The 14,574-nt window shown below is 35.6% G+C and overlaps 1 protein-coding gene across 1 annotated transcript in view; it reads right to left on the reverse strand.

Moving 5' to 3' along the window:
- The window catches only part of LOC115434660 (gamma-aminobutyric acid receptor subunit gamma-3-like), a 217,531-nt gene extending 208,876 nt beyond the window's left edge, over positions 1 to 8,655 (reverse strand). Inside the window, exons 1-2 of the mRNA XM_030156726.1 lie at positions 8,243 to 8,655; positions 7,608 to 7,762 (exon numbers count right to left, since the gene is read on the reverse strand). Of these exons, the coding sequence (XP_030012586.1) occupies positions 7,608 to 7,762; positions 8,243 to 8,298 (211 nt within the window). The 5' untranslated portion in view covers positions 8,299 to 8,655. The remainder of the gene's footprint in view (positions 1 to 7,607; positions 7,763 to 8,242) is intronic.
- Positions 8,656 to 14,574: the final 5,919 nt, after the last annotated feature.

Below are 14,574 nucleotides of genomic sequence, written 5' to 3' on the forward strand. Positions count from 1 at the left end.
TTTGAAATAAATTGAAACAAAATTGATGTTTTTTATAGACACGTGAAATTTCTGCTATTATAAGTAAATGGGAGATTTTTTTTTAAAATTCATAAAAAAATGTGAACTTTGACCTACTTTTCCCTACATCTAAAAATACATCTAAAACAAAAAGATTTTAAAAAATTCATAATTTTTTTTTTGGCTTTGATGTGTTTTTCATCCAAAATTTAATCACAGTTATTCTAGGTCACTGGTAATATAAAAACCCAATTTGGTATAACCCTAACCTGGGGTAATAAAGTGAGGGAATGTACTATTTTGAGCAAAAAATACAGCAATTTTGGATATAATGGCAGCAGTACACCTTCAAAAAGTTGGGAAAGGCCCATTTTTCCCACTATGTAACTTCCCCTCTTTCTTTAAGAATAGTTCTTAACTGTTTGACAGCAGTTAGTGGAGTTTAGGGAGAAGAATGTTTTTCCATTCTTGTCTGATATAGGATTTTTGCTGCTCAACAGTAATCTTTGAGGTATTTTTTGTTTCATGATGCACCAAATGTTGTCTATTAGTGAAAGGTCTGAACCGCTGCAGGCCAGTTCAGGACCCAGACTCCTCTACTATGAAGCTGTTGTAGTCGATGCAGTATATGGTTTAGCAGTTTTCAGCTGAAACATGCAAAGTCTTCCGTGGATCAAAGCATGTGTTGTTTTAAAACCTCTACATGAATTTAACCCTTAACGGTCCACGGTCACAGTCCTGTGACTCAATCAGATGGCATGTTCAATACGTCGTAGTGTCAGAAGTCGGTCACATAGACCACTGGGGACAATTGCATTTGAAAGTGCAGACTTCAAACACTCTTCCAGTTTTTATTTGATGTTGAAAGAACAAATACAACTGGAAATATAAAAGTATGAAAATGAGGTGGGGAGGGTGTCATATTTCTGACCATATCTTCGTCATTTTTTGTCCTTTTTCAACATGATAAAAACTGTCAGAATCTGTGGATTCTAATCCCCAGACAGACACCCTAGGGTGCTGATAAGGGGGTGCAAACATAACACATTCATGGGGCCCAGCATTCATGGGGGGCCCATAGAGCATTGGAGGGGGTCCAGTGGATACAGGTTAGAAGTTATGAAAATTTCATGTAAGGTCCACTGTAGATCAGAGGCATAGAAGTCGGGAGTCGGACATTAAAAGCATGTTAAGTTTTGGTTTCATTTCACACTAGCGTAATTGACGTTATGTATGGACCGCACCCCTCCCCCTGCTACGACAGATCAAGAACATACTGAATTTATGAAATGTGAAATTTTGCCCATTATATGTAAATGGGGAAAAGAAAAGATTTTAAAAATTCATATAAAATTTGAACTTTGACCTACTGTTCCCAAAATATAATCAGATCTATTCTGGGTCACTGGCAACAATTCGGTGTGAATTGAACTAATAGTTTTGCTGCTACAGACATGTGAAATTTCGCCCATTGTCAGTAAATGGGGGGGGGGGGGGGGTTTAAAAATCATAACAAATTAAACTTTGACCTTCTTTTCCTAAAATGTAACCACATCTATTCTGCATCTCTGGCAATCTTTAAACCAAATTTGGTATGAATTCAACCAATAGTTTTGCTGCAACAGATGTGAAATTTCACCCATTATCACTAAATGGGGAAAAAAAAAAAAAGAAAAAAAAAGATTTTAAAAATTCATTAAAAAAAAAAATTTAAAAAAAAAAAAAAAAAAATTTGACCTACTGTTCCCAAAATGTAATGAGGTCTATTCTGGGTCACTGGCAATCTATAAACCCAATTTGATATGAATTGAACTAATAGTTTTGCTTCTACAGATGTGAAATTTCACCCATTATCACTAAATGGGGGAGAAAAAAAAAGATTTTAAAATTCATATAAAATTTGAACTTTGACCTACTGCTCCCAAAACGTAATCAGATCTAATCTGGGTCACTAGCAATCTATAAACCCAATTTAGTATGAATTCAACCAATAGTTTTGCTGCTAAAGTGTTAAGCTAAGAAACAAACAAACCAAACCAAACCAAAAACAGTACCCTTTGCCTTGCCTTCAGGGGGGTAATAAACTTGTTATCCATAAAACCAAGAAAACTAGAAGAGACCAAATTCTGTAGTTCCTCAAAAACCCTCTGGTGTTACATTTATTTCTGTCATGACTGGGCATTTTATGAAAGGTTTGTTTAACTGGAAAAATCTCCAGTTTCCTCTCGTTGATGTTGGCTTAATGAGACTGTTTCTAGATTGTGGGATACAAATACTCATCCAAGCTCTGAAGTGATGACCAATTAGTGGAGAAATCTGAACATGCTAAAAACAACATGTATTCTTGTTCCACAGCCACCAGCATATAAAACAAGCAGGATTACAGAGGAGCACTTGAGGCAAATGGGAATGCATTGTTTGATACTGTGTATGTGTGTGTGTGTATATATATATAAAGAGGATGACTTTGATTTAGACAACATCCAGGAGTATCTCCACAATGAGCCCATGTTCTGACTGTGCGCGTTTCCAGAGCTCATTGCAGGAGTTCTCAGCTGAACTCTCTCTTTTTTTTTTTTTTTTTTTTTTTACGATGACTTAAATGTCCCAGATCTGTCTTTGACTCAGCATCGTTTTCTTTTCTTTTTTTTTTTCTTTTTTTTTCAAGTGCGCGGATGTTTATGTTTGTGTGCTTTCATATGCACATGCATGTGTGTGGTGTGGTTCCACCGCGTCACATTATCCTACTCAAACATTAACATTTTATGGACGAAACTGAGGTTTGTCAACTGGATCTCATCAAAATTTCATCCTTCATTATGAAAGCAGAGCTGGAGGGAGATCCCCCCCACCCCACCCCCACCTCCGTGAGGTGAAAAGCGAAGTGAGCTGGCAGTAGAGGCGAAAAAAATCAATTCCCACCAGGTTATTGCCTGTGAAAACCGGGTGCTTGGTCATTTTAAATAAGCCAAGAAGGCACATAAACACTCTTAACGATCTGTAAACCACAGCTCCTACCAGTCTTCATCTCTGGTGCTTCTGAAACTCTCAATGAAAGTCACTCAGTCCTGACCGTGACATTAAAGTAAAAACAATTGTCTCACGTTCACTAAATAAACCTTAAAGTTGCTTCAAGCCAGTGAGTCCTGCAACCTGACAAAAACCACTTTTACACAAAGATCCCGGAAAAAAGGTGAGATGGTGATCGCACCTTTTTTCCACCATTAACTGATTTCCACAGCCAAGCCATCGATCCAACTGATGTCATCATGTCTATCCATGTGCTGATGTCAGCATATCAGTTGCCTCTATATATGTGCCAAGTTTGAAGTAAATTGAAACAAAATTGATGTTTTTATAGACATTTAAAATGTTGCCCATTAAAAGTAAGTGGGAGAAAAAAAAGACTTAAAAAAATTCATTAAAAATTTGAACTTTGACCTACTTTTCCCAAAATTTAATCACATCTATTCTGGGTCACTGGCAATCTATAAACCCAATTTGATATGAAGTCAACCAATAGTTTTGCGGCTACAGTGTTAACAAATAAACAAACAAAACCAAAAACAATCCCCCTTGCCTCCCTTTCGGGGGACGGGGTAATAATAATGAATATATCTGTAAATCAGTGCGATATTTATGTTCGTTGCTATGTTTATGGAATGACTCCTCATGACATCTCGCGAAAATAAATAAACAAATCATCGCATTATGCACTTCTGTTTTTTTCAACATTTATTAAATTTCCGTAAAAGTTTTGCGAATATGTCCAGTAAAAAAGCCACTACTGTTACTGCTGCTTTCTAGAAATCAGGTGAAATTCTGTCAGCATGCGTAACAAAAGATACAAAAAATAGAAAGAAATTAATTAATTTAAGGGCAGAAAGAAATGAAAACACTCTGTGAAGGGTTATAACATATACAGTTAAAGAGGCTGACATCATAGTACATGAACAGAGTAACTAACAAAACATAATAGTAATAATACAATATGGTGATAGAATGAACAAGGACAATACACATAAATTGGCCAATGTATTCACTGTATTGTGATGATGAAATGATATGGAACAATATCTTGTGTCTTATAGCGTCGGGAAGAGTCATATTTACTGTCTATTGTAACATACAGTGTTCTCCACATATCCACCTCCTTTAGGATCCTATATATATAGTGTATCACCGTTTTTTAAAGGACTATAATCTGCCAAACCTGAGGTGCACTATCTTCGTGAAGCTGTATTTTTAAGTGTAATGTTTCTTGCCATTTATCTTGAAGCTGCAATTATAAGAAATCCACACCCTCTACTGAGCTTTGTTAGAAAAAGAGCAATTATATTGACTGCACCACTACAGGATTTTTTACTCTGATGTCCAAAAAAAAAAAAAAAACAAGTTTATTTCCTCCAAGCTGAGACATATCCTAGTCACTTCAGCTCAACACTCTGGGGATCACTAAGTATTTGATTAGTGGTCAGCCTGGCTGTCTCCAAAACAAAATGTGCACTCTGAGTTTCATACAGATACTTGATGCAGTTTGTTATGACGTATGTGTAACTGAAGAAGGGACAGTACAATAAAAGCAGTGGTGGATCTAAAAAAAAAATATTGCATGAGGTGCCAAAGAAGTGGTATATATGGAAGAGGATGAGAGGATTGGAGAAAATAAATACAAAATTAAGGTCTAATTTATATATTTTTTATGATTATTCTGAGAAAAAAGTCAGAATTCTGAGAAAAAAATGTGAATTCTGAGGAAAAGAGTAAGAATTCTGAAAAAAGTAAATGAATTCTGACATTCAGGGAGAGTGTCACTTGCTTTACGGCATGCAGGAGGAGTATAGCAGGTTGACATAATGACGGATTTAGACGACTTTTTACGCATCCATTTCACTATTAGATGAACAAAAGGAAGGGAAACAGATATCAGTGGCTTTTTCTTCAACATTCACTTACCTTTTGCTCATCTGAGAAAAAAGTCAAAATTCTGAGATTAGAGTCAGTATTCCGAGATAAACGTCAGAATTCTGAATTTAATCTCAGAATTTTTTCTTTAATCTCGGAATTCTGACTTTAATCTCAGAATTATGTGTTTAATCTCAGAATTATGACTTTAATCTCTGAATTCTGTCTTTAATCTCCGAATTCTGACATTAATCTCAGAATTCTGACTTTTTCTCAGAAGAATAATTAAAAAATAAATATTGGACCTTTATTTTAATTTTTTTTCCCAGTGGCCTTAATCCTCTTCCGTAGGTATGAGAGGATAGTACATGGGAATAAATCAAATGGATTTGGCATGAGATCCATAAATATACTTTCAAATCCTTTATGGTTTCATCATGTCATGTATCAACATCCTACTCAGGTGTTCTTAAAGCGCTACAAGAAGGCATAAAGCAGGAATCCTGTTTTACATTTCCAAGAATTTGACGTCTGATTCTCAGTTTAGTTCAGGGGCCACATAGAGCCTAATATGATATAAAGTGGGCCGAACCAGTAAAATAATATAAATAATAGTATAAGAACTTGTAAATCATGTCAAATCTAAAGTTTTCTCTATGTTATTGAGTGAATAAAGTCAGATTCTGTAATGAAAATGTTTACATCTACGACCTGTACTTGAACATAACATGAACAACTAGAAAAGCACTCGGAGAGCACAGACCTCCGCCAAGGCAGATTACCCCCCCTCCCCAGATCACCACCAAAATTTAAACATTTGTTCCTTGTGCCAGTATCAACCTGAAATTTTCATCCAAATCCATCCATAACTTTTTGAGTTATCTTGCACACAGACAGACAGACAGACAGACAGACAAACCAACGCTGGCAAAAACATAACCTCCTTGGCGGAGGTAAATATGAACAACCTGAAAATTATTTTTAAAAGTAAGTGTAATTTTAACTCTATTAAGCCTAGTTTGTCATTTATACATCACAATTGACAGATCACAGTGGATCTACAAATACACAAAACATTTAATAACAGGCAGAATCCTGCAATCCAGCACAAAACGCAAAAAATATTACACATATCAAAAATAAACTCCATCCATTTCATAACTGCCTTTCATAACAGTGTTTGACATATCAAAATAAACTCCATTCAGGCAAAATTAACGTGTTAACGCAAATTAATCCATCATCATGATTAGGAGCGCTGCTACCAACTGTGGGCCCCATGAAAGCATAAATGTTGGGGACCCTGACAGGGTGGGGGTGGGGATGTGATCAGTACATAATGCTTTGGTACACAGACCTCTCTTACACTGCGGAACTTACAGTAAATTTTCATAACTTCTAACCTGTTTCCACTGGAACCCCTCAGCTGCTCTATGGGCCCCCCACTAATGCTTGGCCCCATGAATGTGTCATGTTTAGCCCCCCTTATTGGCGCCCAAGATCAGGATTAATCTGATTAAAAATTTTATCGCCATTAACCCATTTGCAGCGCAGAATGACTGTGAACATCTCTGTCAACACATTTGGGGCAGTTTGTCCAAGCAGAGTTACTGTCGCACATGCACAAATGGGCAGTTGATCTGGTAAAGACAGGCAGCAGAACCAACCCATAAGGACGGAAGACACTAAACAGCACGTGGGCCGTCTGGATGGAAAAAAAAAAACAAGCTGGAACTGTTGTTTCAAATTGTTTTGTTAAACCCGTTAAGTGCATATATATTCCTTTCTTTCTTGAGTCTGTTTGCTCACACAAAATGAAATGTGATTGATATAGATTAAAAATGAATGATATTTAATCATAATTAATCAAAACTAATCCACAGCAACCCTGTGATTAATCTGATTAAAGATTTTAATCATCTGACGGCACTAGTAATAACACTTTATCACATACTTTGAAAACATCACACCAGCACTTCTGTCATTTGTTTTCCAATTAATCTTATTAAAATACACAACATTTAGCACATTTAATCTCTGAGGCTGATAATTTCTAAAAAAAAAAAAAAAAAAAAAAAAAAAAAGTGTACACCAGTGTTATGTGAGTGAAAAGTTCCTTGTACTCCATCTTGAAGTTGCTATTATGAGAAATCCACACCCTTCCTCTGGGCTTTGTCAGATATGGAGCAATAATATTGACCACACTATCAGTCACTGCTGCATGTGGGTTTCCTTCTAAAAAAAAAAAAAAAAAAAAAAAAATCGTCTCTATCTCCTCAAAGACATGAAAAACAAAAGCTGAGATGCATTGTAGTTATTACAGCCCAGTCCTGTGGGGATCACACCAGTAAAGCATGTGATTAGCAGTCAGCCTTCCTGCTTCTCCAAAACTGAAATCTGCTTTCCAGGTTTGATTGCGCCATAATCATACCAAAAATAATGTGGGTGCAATCAGAGAATGATTTGGAGTCAGGCTCTGAGCTTCAAGCCTCCCACACACACACACATATATATACACACACGCCTTCTTCTACTGTATGTATGTCACCCAGTCTTTGATACGGTCGGTTTCCAGGACCCATGCGCTGCAGCGTCACTAGTTTCAGCACCTTGGACAGCGCCGCTCTGAGCCAATAACACTATCAACTCCAAACCAAGTTATGACGCAATTAAGCCTTTAACTTATCAATAAGGCGTCTTACCTCCGATATCTGGCCGGAGTGTCTTGTCATATTCCTTGAGCAAATTGTTCAGGATAAGTGTGGCATCCTCCTGGTGCGACCTGGGAACCAGCATTTGATTGACAGTCGTATCGTGCTGATCTTCATCGTCGTCGCCATATTCCAGCTGATCAGAACTATAAAAAAAAAAAAAAAAGAAAAGAAAGAAATGAAAAGGGAAAAGGAGAGGAGGAGAAGAAGGGGGTCGTTAATCACGTCAGGTTTCTCCGCTGCTTGTTCTACCCTTTAAATAAACGCTGTTGTCATATTAAAAAAAAAAAAAAAAAAACTTTGTCGCAGCAGCAAAACACCGCAATTTTTTCGTGAATGACTTGGAATAAACATTCATCCTCAAACATCAAACCCTAAACGAGTCGTAGACACTGTATTTGGGCTCTTCAGTTATGTTTTTTTTTCTCTGTGCGTGTGCATGTGTGTGTGCATATGCGGGGAAATCCCTCACAAAAACACATGCATTCACAAAAAAAAAAAAAAAAAAAAAAATGCAATATCACTTCTATCCTGCAAAAAAAAAAAAAAAATCAATTCTGAACTTTTATAGCTTCAAAGACTTTCAGCTGTTGATCATGCGAATAAAATATATGATCCGGACTCACCGTGCACCTTGAACGATCAGAAGTAATAAGAGGATGACCACAAACTTGATTGTCATTTTCCCATTCGTGGATCACCTGGGATCACTGGAAGGAGTCGGGTTTTTTCGGTACAAATGGAGATCCCGGCTTGTGCTGCCGCTGCGATAAAGTGCCAGTACAGTAGGTGTGGAACCATCAATCCGCGCTCTGAACTTCCTCATCCGCCCACACACACTTTCTTCTGCGTGTCATGTGTGACCACAGCAGTCCTAGATCCTCCGAGATCTCTCCTGCAAGGCTCTTTTTCTTTTTTCTTTTTGTTTTTTTCTCCGGCGATCAATCAATATGATCAGTCACTGGAGGAGGAGGAGGAGGAGGAGGAGGAGAGTCGAACCGACAGGATCCAGCGCTCTCCTCCCTCTGAGTGCTTTGGTGACGCTGTCTGGTGGTGGTGAACCAGAAGATGAGCATCTTGCGTGACTCATACACCCGTGCACAGGCTACATACAACATTACCTGAACCTCATTTGCATTACATTAACCTAATAAACAAAAGGAAAAAAAAAAAAAATAGCCAGAAGATCCTCATGTCATGAACATTGCATTTATTTTTGCTGCTAGAATTTGCTTCCCATCCAATTAGACAAAGGTAAATGTGAAATAATGATTGATTTGAGTTAATTAGGAGGAAAAAGCAAAGATGTGAGGATTTCTTGTGCTAAAAGAACCCAAGAGAATAAATAAAGTCATTAAAAACAGTAGGATGTCATTTTTGCTGAATGTGTATGTAGGCCCCCTTGTTTGATTTTCTCTGCAGTATTAATATTTGCTGTTTTTCCTGACGATAATCGCCACTGGAAGTCATATTCATGCTTTTCCTCTTCCATTTAGTCCCAGCAAGCGCCCTGGCAACACTCAAAATAAGTCAAAAAAAAATAAAATAAATAAATAAATAAAAAAAAACGCAACCAGTTTGCTTATAAACCTGGGAGACCGTTTGATCCACGCACATAAACAGCATCAGGCTGCGTTGAAGTTATTAAGACACTTCGCTGCCCCCTGGTGGTCAAAACCACGACACTACAACCCCATTGAATCAATAGTAGAGTTTCACTGCAGTGCTGCATCTATACCGGATTAACCTCTTGACCAGCACTGACCTCCATGCATATCTGACGAATTACAGATTATTAAAGGAATGCTGATACTCCCACGGTGCTCCCATTTGACAGTCCAACGGTTTCACTACTTACACCTCCCTCGAACCTCGTAAAAATTATAACTGCACGCTTTTTACCTTCAGAAATGAGTACATTAATAATTCCTCTCTCTCTTTTGTGAATGACACCAAAAGCTGTTTAACCCATAGGGATGTCAAACTCATTTTAGCTCAAGAGCCTCATACAGCCGAATATGATATAAAGTGGGTCGGACCGGTAAAATAATATAAATAATAAGATAAGAACTTAGAAATAATAAAGTTTTCTATATGTTTTTGAGTGAAAAAAATCAAATTCCGTAATGCAAATGTTTACATTTACGAACCATACTCGAACATAACGTGAACAACCTGAAAATTTGTAAGAAAAATAAGTGCAATGTTAAGAATTTTACGCCTTAGTTTATCAATTATACATATTTATTACAACTTACAGATCACAGTGGATCTACAAATACACAAAGCATTTAATAACAGGCAGAATATTGTTAAAATTCCACATAATTCTCTTAAGATATTTCAGGTTGTTCATAGTTTTTATAAAAGGCTAGTCTGTAAATGTAAACAATTTTGTGTAATTTTACTTTTTTACACTAAAACAAAGAGGAAGATTTGCAGTTTTCATTATATATAGGTTATTATGATAGTATTTTACTGGTCTGACCCACTTTAGATTAAACTGACCTAAAATGATTTTAACATTCTTGATTGACACTTTGGTGGGCCGGATTTGACCCCCGTGCTGCATGTTTGACACCTGTGGTTAAACCCATCCTAAAATGGTCCAGCTGGATGCTTTTTCTGTCTTATTTTGACTATGAAAAGGTTAGAAAATATGCTGTGATTGAGTCCGTTTACTTTTTTTTTTTTTTTTTTCTCAAATCTTTCAAAATCTTGCAATCATTTACAATTTACTGCATGTTCTAATCCTGCTAAAATGGCCAATTCTCCAGCTTCTAGTACAGGCATGAGTGAAATTACCATAATGACCCAATAAAACCTATAAATTGCAATGTCTCAGGTTTCAGAAACCGTTGGAATTTTTCCAATCGCACAAACAGTGACAGAATTACATCCATCCAAACTGCATATGCACAGGGTGCGTCAGCCTTGACACGTCAGGTTTTAAAGAGTTAAGTCTTTATCTGTTTGCCTAATAAAATCTAATAAATGAAAGAGATATCATCTGTAGAAACACCCGTATTACGTTGTTCATTAAATAGACTGATGGAGGCAATCATGATTTTGGATAATGAGCGACTAGATGAGAAAGTAACAATTGACAGTAATATAAATGAAGATGAAATTTGTAATGCTGTAAAGAGAATAGAGTTTTTTTTCCCAGACGAGCAATTAGTGAAATCGGTGCCTGTTTGGATCAAACAGATGCAACCTCCTTCTCACAAAGCAGTAAAATATCAATAAAGTATCGTCAATACAGCAAGAACTGCAGTCAGATTCCCCTCTTGACTCATATTCAGTTGCGGAAAAAATTATTAGACCACCCTTGTTTTTTTCAGTTTTTTGTTCATTTTAATGCCTGGTACAACTAAAGGTACATTTGTTTGGACAAATATAATGATAACAAAAATAACTAATGGGAGTTTAATTTCAGGGCTGATATCTAGCCATTTTCCATGTTTTTTTTTTTGTTTGTTTTTTTTTATAATAACCAAAATTACTTAATTTTTTACATCAATATCTATGGCATTGCAGTGCCAAAAACGGTGCTTTTAGGCATTCCATGTTTTGTTTTCTGTCTGTTTTAGTCACATGGTACACACAGGAGTTAGTACTTGATTGCATAATCATTGTTTTTGATGACTTTGGATGGTCTAATATTTTTTTCTGTGATGGTAAAATCAATATTTACTCAGACATTCTAGCAAGTTCAGTGAAGAATGATCATTTGTGAACGCCTTCTTTGTTCATCAGTTTTAATTTGATCGTTTTCAATATGTTACATAAAACAAATACAGTACATAAAACAAAGGATTAATAACACAAACGTTACGGTAATAAGCCCAACTATAGCTACAATGGCTTGCTTTTATTTTAGTAAAATTTAAGCCAAAGGTCACAGTTTCCTCCAAAAGCATAAAAAAAGTTATAATGGTAATAACTTCTTAGATTGATGACTGTTACGATCATAACATAATTTTTTTTTTTTTTTTTTTTTTTCGAGATGAGGTCTGGATGATATGCAGCAGATTCCCAGTCAACACAGTCAAGTTCAAAACTCAGTTTGCTTCACCGCCCATGAGCTAGCTTTGGATAAAGTACATATAATCAATCCTAAATTTGTCCCTAACATGCACCAGTCACAGCTGTCCAGACAGACAGTTCATGGAAAAACAAGCATTTGTCATCCGCCGGTCAGTCAGGGCTTAAATTGGAGTGAAGCGCTTCTTTGCTATTGGGGCACCCTGAATGGGTGAAAGCAACTTAAGCAGAACTAAATCCCTTTTCTAACAGATGTATGGCAGATGAGTCTGTCAGAGTGGCTGGAGGAAGAGCCAGGGATGGAGAATGAGGGTGGGGTGGGGTGGGGGGTGTCTTGGCTGGCAGTACAGAAAAGAAGGATGGTTAAATGGATGGATAGACTGAAAGATAGGGGCACTCAGATGACAAAGAAGATGAAGTATAGGCTATGTATGGACATGTGGGTGAAGCACAATGAAGACTAGTTTGACCTGTAGCTGTTGAGTTAAGTGAAGGATTTCAGCTTTCAAAACGTCCATTCAAACCTTTTCCCAGACCATTTTAGAGTCTTATTGTTGCCTGTAATATTTGGTCCATACCGCATAGGAAGGGGCTTCCTGCCTATCCTTCCAGCTTTATCCTATATATGATCATTGGATTCCGGAAAAGGACAGTAAAGGTTTTAACCCATAAAGACCCAGGACTACATTTGTGGTAATTACCAAATGATTTTTCCTCTATATTTAACATTTTTGAAGTGGTTTGTCAGTATTTATTATAAAATAATTTTGTGCATTTTGTATTTTTCCAGTAAAATTCAAATTCTTATGTTCTAATTTTTAATAATTCTAATATTTCATGTACTGATCATGTGGATGTTCATAAAAGCTCAGATTAAAGTTGAGGGTTATATCAAAAAACAGAGAAAACAACAAAATAAAAAAAATAAAAAAAAACAGACATTTTCTTTAAAATATATCATTAAATGAACATAAAACAAGTGTCTCCATCTACTGTCATTGATCAAACTCCGTTATTTTTACTGGTGAATCAGTGTTGTAGAAGATGACAGTGTTTTGCTGTAAATCTGTCCTTTCAACAACGCAATTGCATTGAGATTTCCGCACCAAATTTACACAAAGATAATGTCATATAAATTATAGGGAAGTAACTTTTAACAGAATCTTACACTATATATGTCCAAGGAGTGTTGAAAGTGCTCTGCATGTTATGGTTTTTACTCTATATTTAACATTTCTTAGGTGATTTCTCACCATTTATTATAAAATAATCTTTTGTATTTTGTATTTTTCCAGTAAAAAACTGGTATTTTCCCAATATTTCATGTACTGATCATGTGGATAGTCATAAAAGCTCCAGATAGAAGTTGAGGGTTATATCAAAAAACAGAGCAAACAAAAAAACTCCTGACATTTTCATCAAAATATATCATTAAATGAACATAAAACAAGTGTCTCCATCTACTGTCATTGATCCAACTCCATGGTTTTTACTGGTGAATCATTGTTGTAGAAAATGACAGTGTTTTGTCATCTATCTGTCCTTTCAACAACATAATTGCATTAAGATTTCTGCACCAAATTTACACAAAGATAATGTTATATAAATTATCGGGTAGTAATTTTCAACAGAATCTACACTATATATGTCCAAGGAGTATTGAAAGTGCGCTGCATGTTATGGTTTTTACTCTATATTTAATATTTCTTAAGTGATTTCTCACCATTTATATGCAATAATCCTCTGTATTTTGTATTTTTCCAGTAAAAATCAGATATTTTCCAAAATAATTTTCCAAAAAAAATCTAAATTTATCATTAAATGAACATAAAACAAGTGTCTCCATCCACTGTCATTGATCAAACTCTTGGTTTTTACAGGTGAATCAATGTTGTAGAAAATGACTGTGTTTTGTCATGTCAAGACAATCTAATGTAAATTATAGGGCAGTAACTTTCAATAGAATCTTACACTAAATATGTCCAAAGAGTATTAAAAGTATGCTGCATGTTATGGTTTTTTCTCCATATTTAACATTTCTTAAGTGATTTGTCACCATTTATTTTAAAATAATCTTCTGTATTTTGTATTTTTCCCGTAAAAATCATGTATTTTCCAATATTTAATGTACTGATCATGTGGATAGTCATAAAAACTGAGGTTAAAGTTGAGGGTTATATTAAAAAACAGAGAAAACTAACAAAAAAACCTAACATTTTCATCACCTGAACATAAACCAAGTATCTCCATCCACTGTCATTGATCCAACTCTGTGGTTTTTACTGGTGAATCAGTGTTGTAGAAGATGGCGGTGTTTTGTCATGACAAGACAATCTAATCTGAATTATTGGGCAGTAACTTTCAACAGAATCTTACACTATATTTGGCCGAGGGGGATTAAAAGTGTACAGTAAGTTAAGGTTTTTTTTCTATATTTAACATTTCTTAAGTAGTTTGTCACCATTTATTTCAAAATACAGAGGATTATTTTAAAATTTTCCAGTAAAAATCAGGTATTTTCCAATATTTAATGTACTGATTATGTGGACGTTCATAAAAGCTCAGATTAAAGTTGAGGGTTATGTCAAAAAAACATAGAAAAAAAAAAAAAAAAAAAAAAAAGAAATGAATATAAAACAAGTGTTTCCATCCACTGTCATTGATCAAACTCCATTGTTTTTACTGGTGAATCAATGTTGTAGAAGATAATCGCACTGAGATTTCCGCCACAAATTTACACAAACACAATCTAATGTAAATTATGGGGCAGTAACTTTCAACAGAATTTTACACAATATTTGGCCGAGAGGTATTAAAAGCGCGCAGCAAGTAATGTTTTTTTCTCTATATTTAACATTTCTTAAGTGGTTTGTCACCATTTATTACAAAATACAGAGGATTAATTTTTATT

This window comes from Sphaeramia orbicularis, chromosome 2, assembly GCF_902148855.1.
Source record: "Sphaeramia orbicularis chromosome 2, fSphaOr1.1, whole genome shotgun sequence".
NCBI classification, from domain to species: Eukaryota; Metazoa; Chordata; class Actinopteri; order Kurtiformes; family Apogonidae; genus Sphaeramia; species Sphaeramia orbicularis.